The sequence below is a fragment of the Parasteatoda tepidariorum genome, chromosome 2, assembly GCF_982258835.1.
Source record: "Parasteatoda tepidariorum strain Cologne lab strain chromosome 2, Ptep-v5.0, whole genome shotgun sequence".
Taxonomy (NCBI): Eukaryota; Metazoa; Arthropoda; class Arachnida; order Araneae; family Theridiidae; genus Parasteatoda; species Parasteatoda tepidariorum.
The window spans coordinates 48,669,666-48,688,434 of NC_141756.1; the positions used below are offsets into that span (position 1 = coordinate 48,669,666).

Genomic DNA, 18,769 nt, shown 5'->3' on the forward strand with positions numbered 1-18,769 from the left:
TCTAATAAAAAGAGATACCATTTTGTTTTCGGTTGTATAAGAAAGAAGATCAAGCATTTTTCTTTTTTAAATTTAATAAGCCACATTAAAGAAGGAACGTTGCAATGCTACACGCTACATTAACGACGTCTCCAGAGTAACTGAATGACGGTTCATATAGAAATCGCAGGTAAGCGTCTCATACAACAACGCCCCCTATAGTTCGTTGCGATCGCGAATTGTCATTTTTACGTTTTTGATTTTGTTTGATTTCTAAATTAAGAGTTTAGGATGATTTATTATTATTATTATTATTAGAATAATGTAATTCTACGTTACATTTTAAGAAAAAGCTATTTAAGTCGGTGTCTGATCTTATTAACCGTTTTACAATTATTATTTTTTAGTACAAATTACATTAATAAACTTTTAAGAAATACGGTTGAAGAGATTCGGGGGAAAATATACTTGAGGGTGCCCCTTGGCAAAATTGGCGACTTATGTTTGGCGCCATTCTTGTTTCTGCGGAACACCGTTTTAACGGGAATGGCGGCCAAAACATAATGATATTTCAATAAACATTAGAAAATTTCAACAAAACGTCGACCGAAACTTAATAAAATTGCAATGAACACAATATAAGCAAAATTAATAAACCCAATAAAATGCATTTTGAATTGAAACAAAAATTAATGGAATAAGTACAGAAAATAATCGACTCACTTTATTAAGCTTGAATATCCACACTTTTAGGTACACAGAATTCTCTAATAGCAGTTAGATATTGTTTAAATTTATCATGAGTAGAATCTGTGGTGCCGGATTGGCGGACATATCTTTCGCACAAACATGACATTTATACCGATTACTAATTAAACCTTCATTCATACACCAGTCAATCATCGCTTTTTTTCCATTCTTATTCAAATCATACGGAAACTTAAGATTTATCTCATTTACTTGTATTCATTTTAGTACCAGGAGGAAAAGTAACCTTACCAGCCGATATTCAAAGTAGAACTAACGGATCTCTGAAATTACATATACCGTTGAACATTTAAAAATAACGCTAAAATTTAAACCAAACAGAATCACGATTGGGTTTCAACATCGTCCAGATTGGCGATCAACCGCGATCACAACTTGGCGAGAATCAAGGGGCACCCTCAAATATAGTCTACCCGAGATTCGTTAAATGATTTAGAACTTAACTTTCAGCTTCATGCACAAAATGATGAATGCAAAAATTTTATTTAAAATACATCGGTCCGTTGGGTAAGCAAAAATATTAAATTGAAGTTGTAAACTTAATTTGTTATAACCATATACTTTTAATTTTAAAAGTTATTTCTAAAACTTATTACTTAGAAAAATGATTTATGTTCACTTATAGATCTTAATGGTATCTTAAAGGAAATATTTAGGCGTGGTAAGTGGAGGCGCAAGTGTTCTTTTTAGCCCATATATTTTTAGTTGAATAATTTCAACTATTTTATGCCAAGAAACAGTAATTATTGCAAAGTAATCATCAGGGTCGGCGAGCATTAGCAAACAGGGGATTTAGTCCCCTATTAGTTAATAACCATAATTGCAACTATAACTATAATTTACTATGAACGAACATATGACAATTTACTAATTTTTCAGCAAAATGTGAAAAGTTAACTTTAAAAGTAAAGCAATATTTAAAGTAACAGCTTTTAAGATACAATTTTGTAATCAAAGAACATTTGTTATTAATATGATTTATAAATCTAATTTGACTATACTGCTATATTTTTTCCTGTTTTAACGTCTGCCGTAGGATCTTTTGGAACTTCTTTCTTTTCGCCCTCTTCTGGTGTCTTATCTTGTTTCACGGGCATATCTGGATTCATATCTTTAATTGGCTCTTGTAAATTTCTGCAAAAGGAACAGTAATAAATTTAATTACAGAAACTGAGCAACTTTAGTGGATCAACAGTGTTATTCATTCTATCAAATACTGACACGGAAGAGTCTGGTTACTTTTGTCATCACACTGTGTATGTTTCATTCAACTTGTTCCATTACTAGGTTGAAATACAAGTGTTAAAAGTTGTACTTACAGGTCAATACTGTTCGATATGACATTTTACCATAGATTTAGCAAATTTGCACAACAGTATCGCGTATGGATAAATTTGCACCAATATTGTGGTCTACAAAATTGCGATATATAAAAATAGGAACTATTTCTATAAGTACTTTAGTATCATCAGTACTCTTGTGATCTTTTATCTCTACGAGGAAAATTTACTTTATGGTTCCCTGACCGAAAATTGCGCAACAGTAAATATTGCACACAGCAAATTCACACAACAGTATCGCCCATCTTTGAATTTTCACCAATATTGTGGACTACAAATAAAGAATTACATAGAAATAAGTACATATTATGATCTTTCATACGTAAAAAAATATACTTTGAGGTGTCAAAACAAAAAGACAAAATTGCCCAACAGCAATTATTGCACCTTGAAAATTTGCACAAAAGTATCACCTATCACTGAATTTGCACTGATATTGAGGACTCTGATTACATTTCTGAGTTACATAGAAATAGGTAGTACATAATATGGCCTTTCATTTCTACGGGGAATATATAATTCAAGTTGCCTCTCGGCGAAAATTGCACAACAGTAAATATTGCACATAGCAAATTTGCTCAACGGTATTGCTAATAAAACGGCCAGGCAAATGAAACGGCACAAAAGGCATTATGTTTTCGGTGAAAACATAATCATGTTTTTTGGTGAACAATTAAACACAATTTAAACACAAAAAACATAGATAAACAGAAGAACGTAACTAAGACATAACATAACAAAAACATAACATAAAAACATCATTTAAACATAAAAATATCACTAAATGCAATGTAAAATATTCAGGATGCCATAAATGTAACATGGAGGCCAACTTGGTAGAAATCAAAAAGGCATCTCGAAATACTGATTGCCTAATCTCGACATCTAATAAAACACAGAATAATTTTTAAGTCTAATGACTTTATTGCAATATTTTTGTCGAAAAAAATAAAATTTCTTGTTTTCGACTGGATTATGAAATTTCTCCTACCTTACTTCACATTAACTACTATTATGTACAAAAACCAAAGTAATAAAATATAGATTATTTTCAAATAACGCATACTTTAAGCACTGTTTTTCAACAAAGGTTCAAAAAATAATGACCGAACTTAATAAAATGTGCAATAAAATAAAATATATAACGTAGTTTTGTAATCTATCTATATTATATAAAACGCTAATACGTATGTATCAATAAAAACGATGATATTTCTTTTCTCGCGTTGGCAACAGTTTTCATTTTTAATTGACAGGCTTCGGCGCGCAAGAGCACGTAGTGAGCATCATATGGCTAATCTATATTATATAAAACGCTAATACGTTTTAATTGATAGGCTTCGGCGCGCAAGAGCACGTAGTGAGCATCATATGTCTACTCGGGTGAATTCTCACCGAATTATCAAAACAATTCTCACAAAATTATCTTCATCGAAGCCGATGCTTTACATCCGGCGTTCAGTACTATTTCATATTGTTTTACAACACATGGTTTTAGCCCTCTGGTGGGAAAGACTTTAAAACAAAACTTACAACAGTTACTTTTCTCAACAACTGAAATTTAGAATAGTGTGATTACGAAAAATATGTGAACTGTTTGCAATTTCAAATTAATATTGAAATGCACAGGTTTAGAATTTTCTACTGTGAAAAGTTTTCGGAACTTCAGTGTTCAAAAAAGTATACAAAAGCTATACGTTAAGAACGTATCCAATGAGCGAGCAAAGTGAGCATCGGATTGCGAAGCAATCCGAAATGAACTGCAAAAGCAGTTCTGGGGGTTGGCGAGCGCCAACGAGCAGGGGGCGAAGTCTCCTAGTTAATTTTTGTAATTTCATAAGGCGTGTAATTTCATAAGGAATGAACAAAATTAAGATAATTTCTTTTAATAGGTTTTGAAAAAAAAATTATATACTAATTCCGCCGCTCGTGATTTTATTTCGTAATGATGTGTCTTTTTAATTTGTTGACATGAAATCCTTCAAATAATAATCAGGAACATTTGACGAATTAGAATTTTCGATCTTGCATAAAAATTCCTTTTTTTTTCCTTTCTTTTTTCTTTCTTTTTTTTTCTTTTTTTTTTTTTTTTTTTTTTTGCTACTTTTTACCCGAGAATTTTTTTCAAAATAGTAGCGAAATGACGAAATGAAATACTGTATTCGGCACAAATGTATTTTTATTTTGCCTGAGTTTAAGTACACCATTGTATGATTATAACACATTATTATGTATAGTTCATTTATTCATATACAGTAGTAGACATATTCAGTTTAAATTATATTTATTAATCCAAATATAAAATGAGACCAATTTAAATATCAAAATACAGTCTTATGTATATTTCGTATAAGTTGACATAGATGTTTCCTGTTTTCTTGCTTCTTACGCACACACAAAAAAAAAAGAAGAAAAAATTCCGGACTACCCTGAATAACTTTTGATCTAATAATTGGATCTTCACATTCTAGGACTTTATTAATGGTTCGAAAGGGTGACCTCAAATATGCTAATTAATTAGTGCAGCCAATATTTTAAATTACGAAATCAGACAGAAAACATGCTTTTTCTGAATAAACATACATTTTTATCGACTGATTCGGATTTCTGATCCCCAAAATATAGAATGTATTCACAATTCTGGAAAATGTGGTCCAAATAGTTTGGTCAATAGAATGGTCCAAAATTTGGACTCCTTAATGCTAATTTTACTTTTTGCGTACTTTGCCATATCTCATGAACTTTCAAAGCGAATTGAAACATTTTCGCACATAGTTAGATAATTTTATGCAAAAAATAACTTTTCGTAAATATTTTGTATTATTTATTATTTTATTTAATGACAATCGAAAACATTTCGAATCGTAAGATACACAATCTTACATCATTTTAAGGAATGTAAGTTTGCATGGCAAATTACAAAATTTGAATAAAATCGGTCGAATAGTTCCCGAGAATTCTATTTCCTTGAGCCTATTTTCGACCCATTTCTGCCATTTTTTTCTTATACGCATTACATAATGATGCCAACTTAGACTAAAACAAAATCTAGACTAAAAAAAAAAAAAAAAAAAAAAAAAAAAAAAAAAAAAAAACATTTTTAAAAAAATTAGCAAACGAAAAAAAAATTAAGTTTGAAAGTTATTAGAATTTTTTTACATTTTAGACCTCTGTGGTGATCTCGGAGTAGTTTCTACAAATTTCCCAGTATACTTCTCTTCTTCTAAAATATCACTTTCCCAATCACATGGTAGTTCTTCATCACTTGGAGTTTTAGATATCTGTAAAAAATACGTTTCAAATATTAATTCAATTAACATTGAGTGTTCACAGCTATTGTTTTATATTACTTAAATTTTAGAAAGAATCTTGAGAAATGCATTGAAAGGAGCTTTTCAGTTATACTCTTTGTTCATAATGTAAAGCAAGTTTGTTTTCAACAAGTGTCTTAATGAGTCTAAAATTAGAAACAGAAGCTTGAATTTAAAATTGGAAGAACTCCTAAAAGCTGCTATTTATAGAATGCTATTTCAAGCAAAGAATTCTTTTTTGGAATTCAAAATACTATTTATAAGTAAATAAAAACTACTGTGGCTTTCCGAAACCTTTGAGTTACAAATTATTATACAGCAATAGATAGTTATTTTAAGAACCAGTTTTAATTTAATGTAACATATTTTCAAAAACAAATTTTTTAAAAAAAAGTTTGACTGGAGAGTTTTTTTCTTTTTTTCACGTTAACTTTTGTGGCTTAAGCCTTGGATGTCAATATGCTTTATAGTTAATTACATCGCACCTAGCATAGTAGTTTTGAATGATTTTAGAGCAAGCGATTTGCAAGTTTCGTGTTGATTTAGTTGCTTTCTCATCAAATTTATACTTTTTTTTCTTAATAAAATAGCATATGTCGACGAATATTTTATCAAATAAGCAATTAACATCAGTAGTTCGTATCGTGTAAGATTTGTATTACGTAATTTTGACATATTTTTTTGAAAAATTTTTATATTTAACATTTTTTTTCTAATGCCCACCTAGGTAGACATTCGTCAATTCAGGATTATAAGGGCAGATTGGTTGGCCACTCTTTCAAGGACACCATATTAGGTGGACCAACGTTGCTCCCACAGTAAGGACAGATAGTACAGAGAAAGGAAGAACATCCATGCCTTGTCCGTGATTCGAACCCGAATCTTTCTGATGCAAGGCCAGTTCCCTGACTCCTACACATTAAGGTCAGCTACTTAACAACATTAAATGAAACATTTTAAAAACTAGAACAAAAATAACTAACTGTCTTTTAGCAAAAATTTGCAGTTTATTCAAATACTAATTATCCTATCTTAAGTGAAAAACGAAATTTAAGTGTGATAATAATATTTATCAATCCGTTTTCGAGACCTCCTGAGAATCTTTTGGAATTTTAAAAAAAAACTTACATTTGTAATTTTTTTTACTCTTTTAATATTAAAAAACAGTTTTAAATATCCAGACATTAAAAAAAAATAATTTCTGGTTTTTAAATGTAGAAAATTTTTTAAACCAATCACATCAAAATTATTTTCCACTTTAATTTTTCAAAAGAACACTTTTTTATTATTATCTATGATGCAGTTCTCAAATTTTCAGTTTCACATACATTTTTATTTTTAAAGTTTTTCCATAATCTAAATTCTTATAGAAAAAAATTTATGAATAAAACTTTTATTAATGGTGGTTATTACAAAACACTTTGAATTGGAGCCGATTAGAAAATTACAATAGTTCATAAAAAAAATATTCGGTTCAAATTTATTGTCATGGCATACCACTTCATACCATCAACACTTTAACAAAAGCAATACAGGCAATTTACAACAAAGCTTCGATAATATTTACCTGGGTTATTGGATTTTCGGGATCTAGACTTCGAAACTCCCAATCAAAACTTCTGGACATGCATTTTCGATTTCTCAAACGAGCATCCAATACTTGTAAAGCCTCATCTATATTTCTGTTTATCTGTTTGTGAGAGGAAAAAGATTTTCTAGTGAACAAAGTTAATTAGTTTATTGTGATATCTGAGTCAGTTAACTTACATAGAAATGATTGTATTTTCCTCATCATTTTTACATCACCGGTGAGAGGGGAAAAATTTAAGAAAATTCAAGTCAAAAGATACTGAAGGGAAAATATGCTGATAGTCAAAATTAATTCTTGTAAAATCTCATCTACTAGGAGGCTGGCGCTCGTCAACCCCCGGAACTGCTTTCCCAGTTCTTTTCGGATTGCTTCGCAATGCAATGCTCGCTCATTGGATACGTTCTTAACGTCTAGCTTTTGTATACTTTTTTGAATACTGAAGTTCCGAAAACTTTTCACTGTCGAAAATTCTAAACCTGTACATTTCAATATTAATTTGAAATTGCAAACAGTTTACATATTTTGCTTAATCACACTATTCTAAATTTCAGTTGTTGAGAAAATTAACTGTTGTAAGTTTTGTTTTAAAGTCTTTCCCACCAGAGGGCTAAAACCATGTGTTGTAAAACAATATGAAATAGTAGTCTGCCACTGGACGCCGGATGTAAAGCATCGGCTTCGATGAAGATAATTTTGTATTTTTAATTCTCTGAAGGGCGCCACCCTAATAATATGGAATTTGTAAAATAATTGTATATATTTTTGATTGTTGATGAAGCCCATCATTTTATGTTTTCATCAGTGTTCAGAAGCAGAACAACTATAAGTTTTTTATTTTATCACAAAAATATAAAATGTATAAAAAACAAAGAAAAGAGTAAGAAAATGAGTATAGTCATAGAAAAAGTTAAAATTATAATATAGTATTTGTCAGTTAAAATAAAACTTTTTGTTTAAGTCATTGTTAACAATTCAAATTTCTCCGAGGCAATTCTAAACCTTAATTTTGTTCTAAATGTCAGTATTCAGACACACAACAGAAGTTTTATATGAAGTTGTAAAATGTAAGAAGTTGTAAAATTTCTTTAAAAACACAATTGTTAATCTGGGCATTTGGCGATACAACGCTTATAGAATTGAAGGATTTGTTACGTCAAGCGCTCAGGTATCATAATTTTGATCTAGTTGCGCTTCTATGTCATTTTGTTTTATGTTGCTAAGTTAACTTTCAAAAAATTCTATGGCTGGCAACAGCATTTATATTTTTCAGAGTCAGTTTAAATTAAGTATTATCATGTTTTTAGGGCAGGAATCTGAATTGAACAACCTGATAATGCTCACTCTGGTTATTGTTTCCGTTTTTAAAAGCGCTATATGTTGAGCCACCTCATGTGACATTTTTAGCAGCAATCATTGGTCGATTTTCTAACGTTGCCATTCGGGGAGTTGTAATGAGGCTTTTTTTTTTGGTGCCGTGTAAGAGAAATATATATATAGATATTTCTTTTTATCTGTTTGTGAGAGGAAAAAGATTTTCTACTGAACAAAGTTAATTAGTTTATTGTCTTATCTGAGTCAGTTAACTTATATAGAAATGATTGAATTCCCCTCTTACCGGTGCACCGGTAAGAGGGGAAAAATTCAAGTCAAAAGACACTAAAGGGAAAGTATACTGATACTTAAAATTGTATAAAAATAATAACGATAATACTCTAGAAGAACTGTGGCATATTTTAAAGTTGTACTATCAAAGACCCTAATTTCCACAAAAAAAACTGGCTATTAAAAAATAAATAAGTTAAAAAAAAGTTTGAAAAGGAAGTGAGTTATTTAATCTGCAAATTGTTTTCATTGGTAGGCGTAAGAAAATTACTTAAATTAAAAAGAGATAAAGTTTACCTTTACGATTCAAAATATTTACCTTTTCAAACTATAATGAGGGGAAAAGTAATAATTTACATCTTGCCAAAAAGTATCAGTTTTAAAAAGTTAATCGTCTCTATACATTGATATATCGTTAACGATGCCCATCACCCCTGTTTTGGGTGTTCACCTTAACGTTACGTTTTGTTTTTCAGCGCAAAAACTACAAAACTTGAAAGCAAGAAAGTGTATCAAAACATGACCAGCGAGTGTGATATAATAAAAAAACATTTTGATAGTTATGTAGTTCAAGAGTTATTAACTGCTAAACTTGTAATAAAAAATTACTTGTAGGGGCCTTTCAGCTCCCAGAAATGCAACTACAAGAATAAAAATTTAACGCTTCTAAAGAGCCGATTTTAATTATGAACTTAACACAAGTTTTTCCGAATTTCTAATTTATTTTAAACTTGTTGAAATTTAATTTTTTTTTTATGAATTTGTGCTAAATTTTCTTACGGATCTTAACATTACATTTCGTTTTGCAGTTCAAAAATTACAAGACTTAATAACTTGAAATTACGAAATGGTATTCGAGGGAAAGGGTATTTTTTCTACTTTTCAAAAGTGTACAAGGGTTAAGATGGAATAAAAAAAAAAAGCTTAACATTCAGTTATTAGATTGAGAATTATTGTCTGATAAATTTGTAGTAAGAAATACCATACCAGCCGCTCTGTTGTCCGTAGAAATGCAACTACCAAGCTAAAATTTGGCATGATTAAATGGCTATTTTTATTTATGAACTTAACACGAATTCCCTCCCCCTTTTTCTTATTTTTGAAATTCCAATTCGTTCGAAAGTTATTGCAATTTTAAGTACTTTTCACATTTTTTTTTCAGTCATTTTACTTGAACTAACGTTTATTTATCCATTGTTATAGGAAATTTTATTTATCCCTATCGAGATCTTTATTCCTAAAGGTTTCGTTTGAATTAATGTCGAAGCTAACAAAAAAAGAGGAGGGGACATTGGATGTCATAAATCGTAACATATAATAAAATAAATCGTAACACATTTCTTTTGAAATTTTTTAAAATGTAAAAAACTTAATTTCAGAGAGATAAAACTAGTTTAAAGCTTGAAGTATGATAACAATATAAGACTATCGTTATAGATCATTAGCGAGTAACGTAACTTCGTATTATTTATTTATTTTTGTTTTTTATTATTATTTTTGTGTCGCTCATTCTGTATTAAGTTTTTTTTTTCACGTAGAGCTTAATACTTTCTGAAATCCAAGTTATAATTCAGTCCGTTATGATTACATTATAGTCATTGCACTTTTATTAACAAAATCTTCATTTAAAAAAATATATCAACATTTAAGAAAAAAAAACAATGATGAGAGAAGGAATCACGGGGATTAACTCTTTAAAGACCGAAGCAGTGGAAATTTTACCACCGTTAACATCCGCAGTTTTTCAGAAGAGAAAATTCACAAATGAACTCACCCTCTTTGTTGGGGCAGCAGGTCATTTGCTCCCCCACGTCACTAATAAATCAAAGGCGTGCTCTACTTGTCAGTGAAACTTCATGGCATTCAAACTGACAATAGGCTTGCTCATTTTTTCCCCTTGGAATGTTTTTCTGGTTAAATATTCAAAAGCAGGAATTAAGTAAATAATGAGATTTTTTTTCCCATATCTTCCTTTTATTTATACATAAATTTTTTGTTATTTTATTTATTTTTTAAATTTGGGGTTATTCTTTCTTAAAACAGATTATCTTCAAATGCCTAATGCAAAAATAGAAGAAAAAAATCCTCTTGAAAATGTGTCGAAAATTCAGTAACAAGAACAATTTTTTTAGTTATTTTTTGTTTCAGTTAATATTAACTAAATTCACGCTTTTTTTTTTTAACTTTATGAGTCAAATAAAGTTCAAATAATATTGAAGTTTGATCATGGAAATGTTTTTGCATTAATTAGTAGAGAAATATTTCCTTGAGCTATTTTTCTGATTTAATTGAATACTTGGAAAAATAACAGATAACTTTCAAATGCTGCTTTCAAAACGTTATTTGGGTGTAACTGCAAGAAGAGAAGCTGGAACTGGTTCTTAAAATACTGTTAAAAACTTGCAAATTGAAGAATTTGAGTTTTAGGAAAAAGTGAATTTTTTTAAGGTAAATTTTGAAGGAAAAGGCAAATGCTTATGGGATATGGTAAAAAATTAATTCATTTCTTTTCAATTTATTGTAAAGAAAATTTTTTAGCATATATACAAATGTGTTTTCTTTAGTAACAACGGAAATTACATCTTATCGGGTATCTTTTTTTAATTTTATTTATTTAACTTCATCTGTTTTCTCCAACATCAAGTCGGTTGTCAACTTCAAGTTTCTACAATTTATCTGTACCTGTCTTCATTCAGTATTTATTTATTTTCATTTGAACGTACACTTTAGTGGTCTTGTAGGCACACTTTAGCTCTGTAAGTAAAATGGGTTCAGTTTGGTTCAGATGGACAAAAAATATTTCATTTGTAAAATCTTTTCTATCAAAAAAAAATGTGGAAAATTATCTTTTTCCCTTTTAACTATGAATTTTTTAAAAGGAAATTATTTTATTATTAAAATTAATAGAGGCTGCAATTGCAGTGATATATTTTTTTTTAATTATAACATAATTTCATTAATTAATTTCGTTGGATAAAAAGAAAGCATAATTAAATATTTTTAAATCTTCAAAGTCATAAGTTTAAAAATTTTTTATTTTTAATATTATTATCATTAATTTTTAGTTTTTTTTTTTTATTTTTTTAATTTTTTTTTCTTTTAATTTTTTTTTCTCACATTTAAAGATGCAGATAAACCATCGTAAAAGTAAAGTATGCATCTTCCAAGCATAATTTTAAACACTTTAAAAATCCTTTCTTTTTAAATTCATACAAGCACATTTTTATTTATTGAAACTTTGCTTAACTAAATTTATTAATGAACAAAAAGTTTCTCTGTTGCAGTGAAACTTTATTTTCATATTTATTTCGGATAATACCTAGTTCAATGTGCAGAAATATCACGTAAAAGGTATTTCTGCACATTGAACTATAAGTAAAAGAGCAATAATGCATCAAAATGACATGGGAAAAAAATTATTTTTAGTTTGAATTACAATTTAACAGTTAAAATAAATTACAATTACATTTCCAAATTGGATATTAGCAACTGAGTGCAAATTAAATTTGCTAACATTGGATTTGCAGTTAGGTAATAAAAGAATTACAAACAATTTTGCGCAAACAAGATAGTTTTGTTCGATTATTCAATTGGCAATCTCAGTTCAACCTCTCAGTTTAGTCACAAAAGGGAAGGGCATTAGTCCCACTTTTTGACAGGAGATAATCTATGCTCATCTTTGAATGAATACTCCTTTGAAATCTTCAATTTATTGTATTCAGACTCCTTTTCACCTGCCTAATGATTTGAAAGGGTATCACATTCTTAGGTTTCTTTTTATCCTTAATAAAAATTAGCATATTTTTTCTTTAGCCGACTATCAGCTGGTTATCCTCCCCCCTTTTTTTTCTGCAAACCCCAAAATACCGAAAAAAAAGCAACATGATTACACAATGATTACCCATTTTACTATTTAACAAAAGGCTAACACAAGTTTGAATTAAGAAATCATGCATAATCCTTTTACTGTGTACTAGAATCAGGGAAATAGCGATCCCTATGAAAACCCTTATATAAATGCAAAGAAAAAGAATTTATACATAAACATATAATCAAGGAAAAAGAATTAAAAGGATAAATTGGCTATTTATCGAAGAAAATATTTTTTTTTCTTCTTTTTTTTAGCTTTTTCTGAAGCAGAACTGTTGTAGTTGAGATAAGAAAAGCTTTCTTTCCCCACTACAAGGAAAGGTTAGCTATTTCTTTAACACCTCCCTGTACAAAACAATTTAAAATTCTGGTGTTTTCAAAAGAAGAATGAAAAGTAAAATATCCTTTCTATGCATTGAACCTGTTTAGCTGAAAGCGTTTCTTTGAGAGGGACAAAGGAAGCCTTAGTAACCCACCAACTTAAGTCCTAATTATTGAGTGCTATGCAAAGATAATCTATCCTTGATTATTTAGCAAATGTGTTATATAATGACTTACAAAAATAATTATTGACTAAATTTTCTTCCAGTTTTTAAGAACTATATAAATTCCCGTGAAATTGATTTTGTTTACAAATTTTGATATTTCATAGTAAATAAATTTTTCGAAATCTTCTTGATGCACCTATTTTGTATTATACTATTATATCAATTACTATGCATTTTAGTAAGAGAAATTTGTAGCGCGCATTTTACCTTTTGATTTGTTTTAAAACCGTTTGTTAGGCGCAGCATATCTTTTCTCTGAACTTGTGTCAGTAAACCCTGCATTAAATTCAACTCAAAATCTCCTCGTTTCAACGTGTAATATTCAATTATTTAAATGCAATTATCTTTTAGCACCATAGTGTAAACAAAATTAAGAAAATAGTATAAAATAACTAAGCAAAACTATAAACGAGAAAAAATTTACAAGTTAAGTTAGTCACTAGTTTTAAGTATTTTTTAATGAAACTTTAATATTTACTTCCATAGTTCAATATTTAATAAAGGTAATTAACAAATTTCATTTACAAATAATTTAAAACAAATATTAGCACAAAGACTTTGCATTCAGTACTTTCCCCATAAGTTTTTTAAATTTAATATTTTAACTTGCACATCATGTTATTTTCTTACCGTCGTTGAACAGCCGACCAATTTTGGGCTTACGACAAGTAATGTTCAGCTCCGTAGCCTTGCAATTTTATATCCAATCCAGAAGACAAGGGAACTCCTGGATCAAGTTTGCCTTTGTGGAGAACTATTTGAAGGGAACTGATCCCTATGTGCGTCACATGGTAAGGGAAACCGCGAAAACATCCTAAGGTTAGCCTGATTGCGGGGGACTCTAAGTCATGATCCGTTTACCACTGTGGTTATCAGCACTGTGGTCAATGCGAGCCGGATGCGAAATTCGCGTCGACTAGCCATCGCTATAGAATTCGAACTTGGTATACCTCATTGGAAGGCAAATGATCTGTAACCTGGGCCACAACGACTCTACATCGTATTATTAGAGCTAATGAGATTATGACAGCAATTTTGAATGAGGAATATTGTAACGTTAACCAAATATTGTGTAGTAATTTAAATTTTTATCGATTGTTTGAAATAGTAAGAAATTAACTAAAAAAGATGGATTACTTTTCAAATTAATTTTTTTTTATTAATTACAGATTTTTGTGTCATTCTATACAGAGTTAGTACTATTTAAATGAAATATTTTAATTCATTGATCAAGCAAATTAAGCCTGCAGCGGAAGCAAATAATATTGTTAGACAAAAAAATTTACTTAAATAGAAAAATTTCTTTTCACAATTATTTTAATATATGCATTTAATTTAAAAAAGAATGAGTTCCTCCATTTATATTAATTTAGAAGTTTATCCGTTTCGCGTAATGAAAATGGAAGTATGTTAGCTATTTCTCTTTATATCATACTCATCAAAGGGGTAAAAATCTATATATTTTTAAATAATTAAGAAGCCTAGATTTCTCTTAGAAATTAATAGATGGTATCTTTGGTATTATTTAATAGTATGGATAAAATATTTTCTTTGAAATGCATATAAATGAAATATATGAATCTGAACCAGTCTGAATTATTTTGAATGATGTCTAGTTTTATCAATAAATATGCTACACCTTCAAAGCTATATTTTGCTCAACATAAAATGTCTGAAACATATTAAAACAAGAAAAAAAAATAATACTTAAACAGTTCTTTATAGTATGAAATTCATATGTAGCTACAAAACTTCCTTTATAAACTTTTCTTTTATAAAAAAATTCCTTTTATAAACAAATAAATATCTATTAATTCAGCAATAATAATACTGTTCTTAGAATTCAATAATAATACTGCTTTCAGAAGAGTATCAAATCAAACTCGAAAATTAACGTTTAAAATAAGGTATGGTTCTTTTTAGCTGGTGGGTTAATTTTTATTTTCTTTAAATAGAGATTAACTTTTAAAATTACTATTAAATTAAATAATTTATTTATTTGAATAAACTATTGATGGGGTTAGATTTAGCATTACAAATGAGCGTATTGTCAATTCTATTTAACCACCTGCACTCATTTACAGACTTTACCTACTAATCATATGAGAGTACTACCAAATGGTACAGCAAATAGTTGCAGCGTTTAGTGAATGGAAATAGATTCCAAGTATTTTTCAAAGAAGATAAGTTGCTATTGTCAATGCCTACCTATTAGCTTCCCTTTTCGGCTTTGTCACAAAAGAACTGGATTTACTATCCCTTCCCCGTACTGTGATCAAGGAAAATCACTTTCAGCAATTGTACTGACTGATGATTTTTTTTTTTTTTTTTTTTTTTTTGGAAATCTTCAATTTGTTGCATTTAAACTCGTTTTTAGCAACAAATGATTTCAAAGGTTCACTATAAAACTTTTCTCTTATAAATCTATTCATTTTGACATTTTCCCCTGTATATATATATATATTATTATTATTATAATTATTAAAATAGTTAATGTAATTTGCTCAATTTTTAAGTCAACTAATGTATCTAGCAAACTGACTTAAGTATTTAAATGAGTGAATAGCAATTAAAATTACACCATTAAAAAAATCCAGATAACAGATACTATTATGTATCGTGACTTGAAGATAAATTTTTAATCGGGATGTTTTTTGCTGCTATCTGATGCAGGACACAAATTTATTTTATACAAATTTATTTATTTATTATAAGACTTACTATAAGATTATTCAATTAAATTAAATTCATATCAGCAATGTCATTTAATAACTTTGCATTAGTCATGTTTTGCTATAAAGGACCAAATTAAAACAATAAACAAAACAATAAACTTAATTTTAAGCTGATTTGGAAATTGTAATTGCAGTGAAAAAGTAAATAATGATTAAAAAGCTCTGGTTTACAATTAGAATATATAACTTGCTGCGTAAAGAAAATGTATTCAAATTTAATAAGCTATTTCATAACAATTACCTAAAAACCTTACAGGTGAAATCAGAAAAACCATTTCATTCAGAAAGATCTGCGACATTGTTTGACTATACCTATTGAATTACTTATATACAAAAACTGCATTATCAAAACTGCTTACATATAAGTGAGATGACATTTATAAAAATCCTTTATGTGTGAAAGCAATTTCCTTTAAACAATAATTTTATATAACTTATTATCCTTAAAGATAATTTATATATTAATTGATAGGAAATTAATACCAAAAAGAACGAAATTACTATACCGAAATTATATAATACAATGTAAAAAAATTTAGAAAAAAAAAGCTGGATTATTTTTTTTTTAAATATTTGTATAGTATTTAAAATTATGTATAATCATAAATTTAGATATAATGGAATTTAGTTTTCTTTAATTAAGCATTAAATAGAAATTTTAATAAGAATTTTAAGATTTAAAAATTTTTTTGTTGAAGTAAAACAAAGTCTAAAATATCTGCACTAGCTCAAGTTTAAAAGATATATTATTAATTTAATGTATTTTAAATTATTTTATCTATCGTCTAACATTCACTAATGAAAAGCACACTGTAATAAAATTGATTACTGAAAAATACCAAACAGGTTAATGGAGAACAAAATGGAAATAAATAAAATATTTGATAAAAAAATACCTATAAAAAGTTTATTAAATGATAAAAATAGTAACCTTTTTTTATTTAATTCAGGGATCAAAATTTCCATAAACGGGTTTAATGATATTTTAATGATACTATTTTAATGATAACATTATCATTAAAATATCAGTAATTAACAGAAAGCATTATACAATGTTGGCTTTATTCAAATTTTTTTCAGTAATTTCGGTATTTATGATAGTGTATTTGTAATTATACAAAAAATTAACGTTTGGTAGTCAACAGTAAGCACATTACAATTTTATTAAAAAGATATTTGTTTTAATGGACTCTGATATTTCAAAAATAAATTCCCAAAAGAACGCCATTCCCGAATTTTTAATAAATGAATAAAATGGTCCAGTTCAAACAACAAACAAATCTGTTACAAATTAAGAGGATTTTGTGTTTCCCTAAAACCACAGGGGGAAGTGTTTCTGAATAAAGCGTGAAGTTCGCACACCTCTTCCTTTTGACTTTCGATGAGTTCCTATACATCACTGTCAAGCAGCTCATCCCCTCCCAATCACTACTACCCATTCACCCTTCAGAGTTCCCCACTGACCCCAGTCGGTCGTTAAGTAGTCCGGACTTCTTCAGGCCACTTGGTCTTTAAAGAGTTAATGATCAGAGCGAGCATGGGGAAGAGTCTCCTAATTCTTATTTAAAAAAGTTATGATTTTAAATGTAATACTTCCAAACTTAAAAAAATTATCTGATTTTAGTAAAATTATTATCACCTCTTTGTTTTTCAGATTGTTATAGTTTTGAAACATTTCATTTTTTACTTACCTAAGTATTAATTTGTAACCCTAAATAGGAATCTTTTTATTTACCTTTTTTTTCTTTTTAACAGGGATTTCAAAATTCCTTAAGGAATAATCTGTACAAATAAAAAAGATATAACATGCTTTCTATTGACTTGGATACGAATAAAATGACCCGAAGCTGCCTAACAAATGTTCATTTCAAAAACTCGAGTTCTTGCTATTTTTAACTGCACAAAAAAATTCTCCTTGATTATCACTGAGTTTTGGACCTAATTATCAATTAAATTCATAAGAAAAACTAATGACGTTTGATTTCAAAAGTTATAAATATGACTTTATGAGAAAAGTCAATGGCTTCTGACTCAGAAAATGTTTTAATCACAAATTTTACTCTTTTTGTTATGCATATAATTTTATCGGAAAATTAAATTTAAAAAAAAATAATAATAAATATATGTACCTGAGGGCGCAATATGTCAACGGGTATATGGCAAAACATTGTCTTTACCCTAGAAACGTTGAAACAATAACAATGATTCCGTGACTATGCGCAGATGTTCCAATCTTACCTGACTTATTTCTGAAATCAATGGAAATGAAGAAAAAGATTTGGCGACTTTTCTCCCATACAAATTCTTAATTTGAACAAAGATATTGCCATCGTAAAATTTTAGCTGGTTATACAAGGCGTTAAAACCAATTGCTAAATTAAAAAAAAAAAAATTAAATCTTTGCAATATTATATGATACTATTGTGGAATAAATTGACTCAATATACAAAGTGATAAAAAAAAAATTCATTGGGTTTTCTGTAAAAATTCATTTTGGTTTCTGTAACCACAAAAAGCACTGAATACTAAAAGATTAGCATTCTGAAAACAAAGTAGTCGTGTTTTGAGAAGAGAAAGTCACTGAAAATGTTGGTGCAACTAAATAAAAGTTGCAAATGAATAACAAGAATAGGCAATATGGTTAACAGCGTTTTCGAAACTCTGTTGCCAAACAAAATAAAAATAAAAAAGCTTTACATTCGTGACAAACTTTAAACCATAGCTTTAAACTATACATGTTTACCATCTTGCAACAGAGAATTACCTAGCTTTAGAACGGATAAATAACAAATATTTCAAAAGATATTAAACTTTTCAAAAATCGCCAATTTGGCAAATTTGTGCAGATAATACAACGTAGGAGTAATTTTTTAAATTTTAGATTAGAAACACTTTCCATTTTCACAAAACTGTGACTTTTTTTCATGTTCACGTTTAGCACCATTTTTCAGAATTTGGCATTGAGGGTGCTGGCAAGAGATGGGCAAAACTTGACCTAACAGTATTGAATACATGTTGTATACTC

At 28.6% G+C, this 18,769-nt stretch overlaps 1 protein-coding gene across 1 annotated transcript; it reads right to left on the reverse strand.

The window, feature by feature from the left end:
• Nucleotides 1–1,691: 1,691 nt before the first annotated feature.
• Sfp26Ac (Seminal fluid protein 26Ac) lies at nt 1,692–18,080 on the reverse strand. Its single transcript, XM_087157283.1, has 4 exons — nt 17,874–18,080; nt 6,966–7,088; nt 5,247–5,368; nt 1,692–1,881 (listed from the first exon to the last, which is right to left on the reverse strand). The coding sequence occupies exons 1-4, from the start codon at nt 17,910–17,912 to the stop codon at nt 1,743–1,745; spliced, it is 423 nt and encodes a 140-aa protein (XP_087013409.1). The 5' UTR covers nt 17,913–18,080; the 3' UTR covers nt 1,692–1,742.
• Nucleotides 18,081–18,769: the final 689 nt, after the last annotated feature.

Bases quoted from the DNA above. Each gene is read 5' to 3' on its own strand.
- Sfp26Ac (XM_087157283.1), bottom strand. From the start codon at position 17,912: ATGTTTTGCCATATACCCGTTGACATATTGCGCCCTCAG. The intron at 7,089-17,873 runs GTACATATATTT...TCTCACAAACAG, and splicing joins TTGACATATTGCGCCCTCAG to ATAAACAGAAATATAGATGA. The intron at 1,882-5,246 runs GTAAAAAAATTC...TTCCTTTTGCAG, and splicing joins TCACCACAGAGGTCTAAAAT to AAATTTACAAGAGCCAATTA.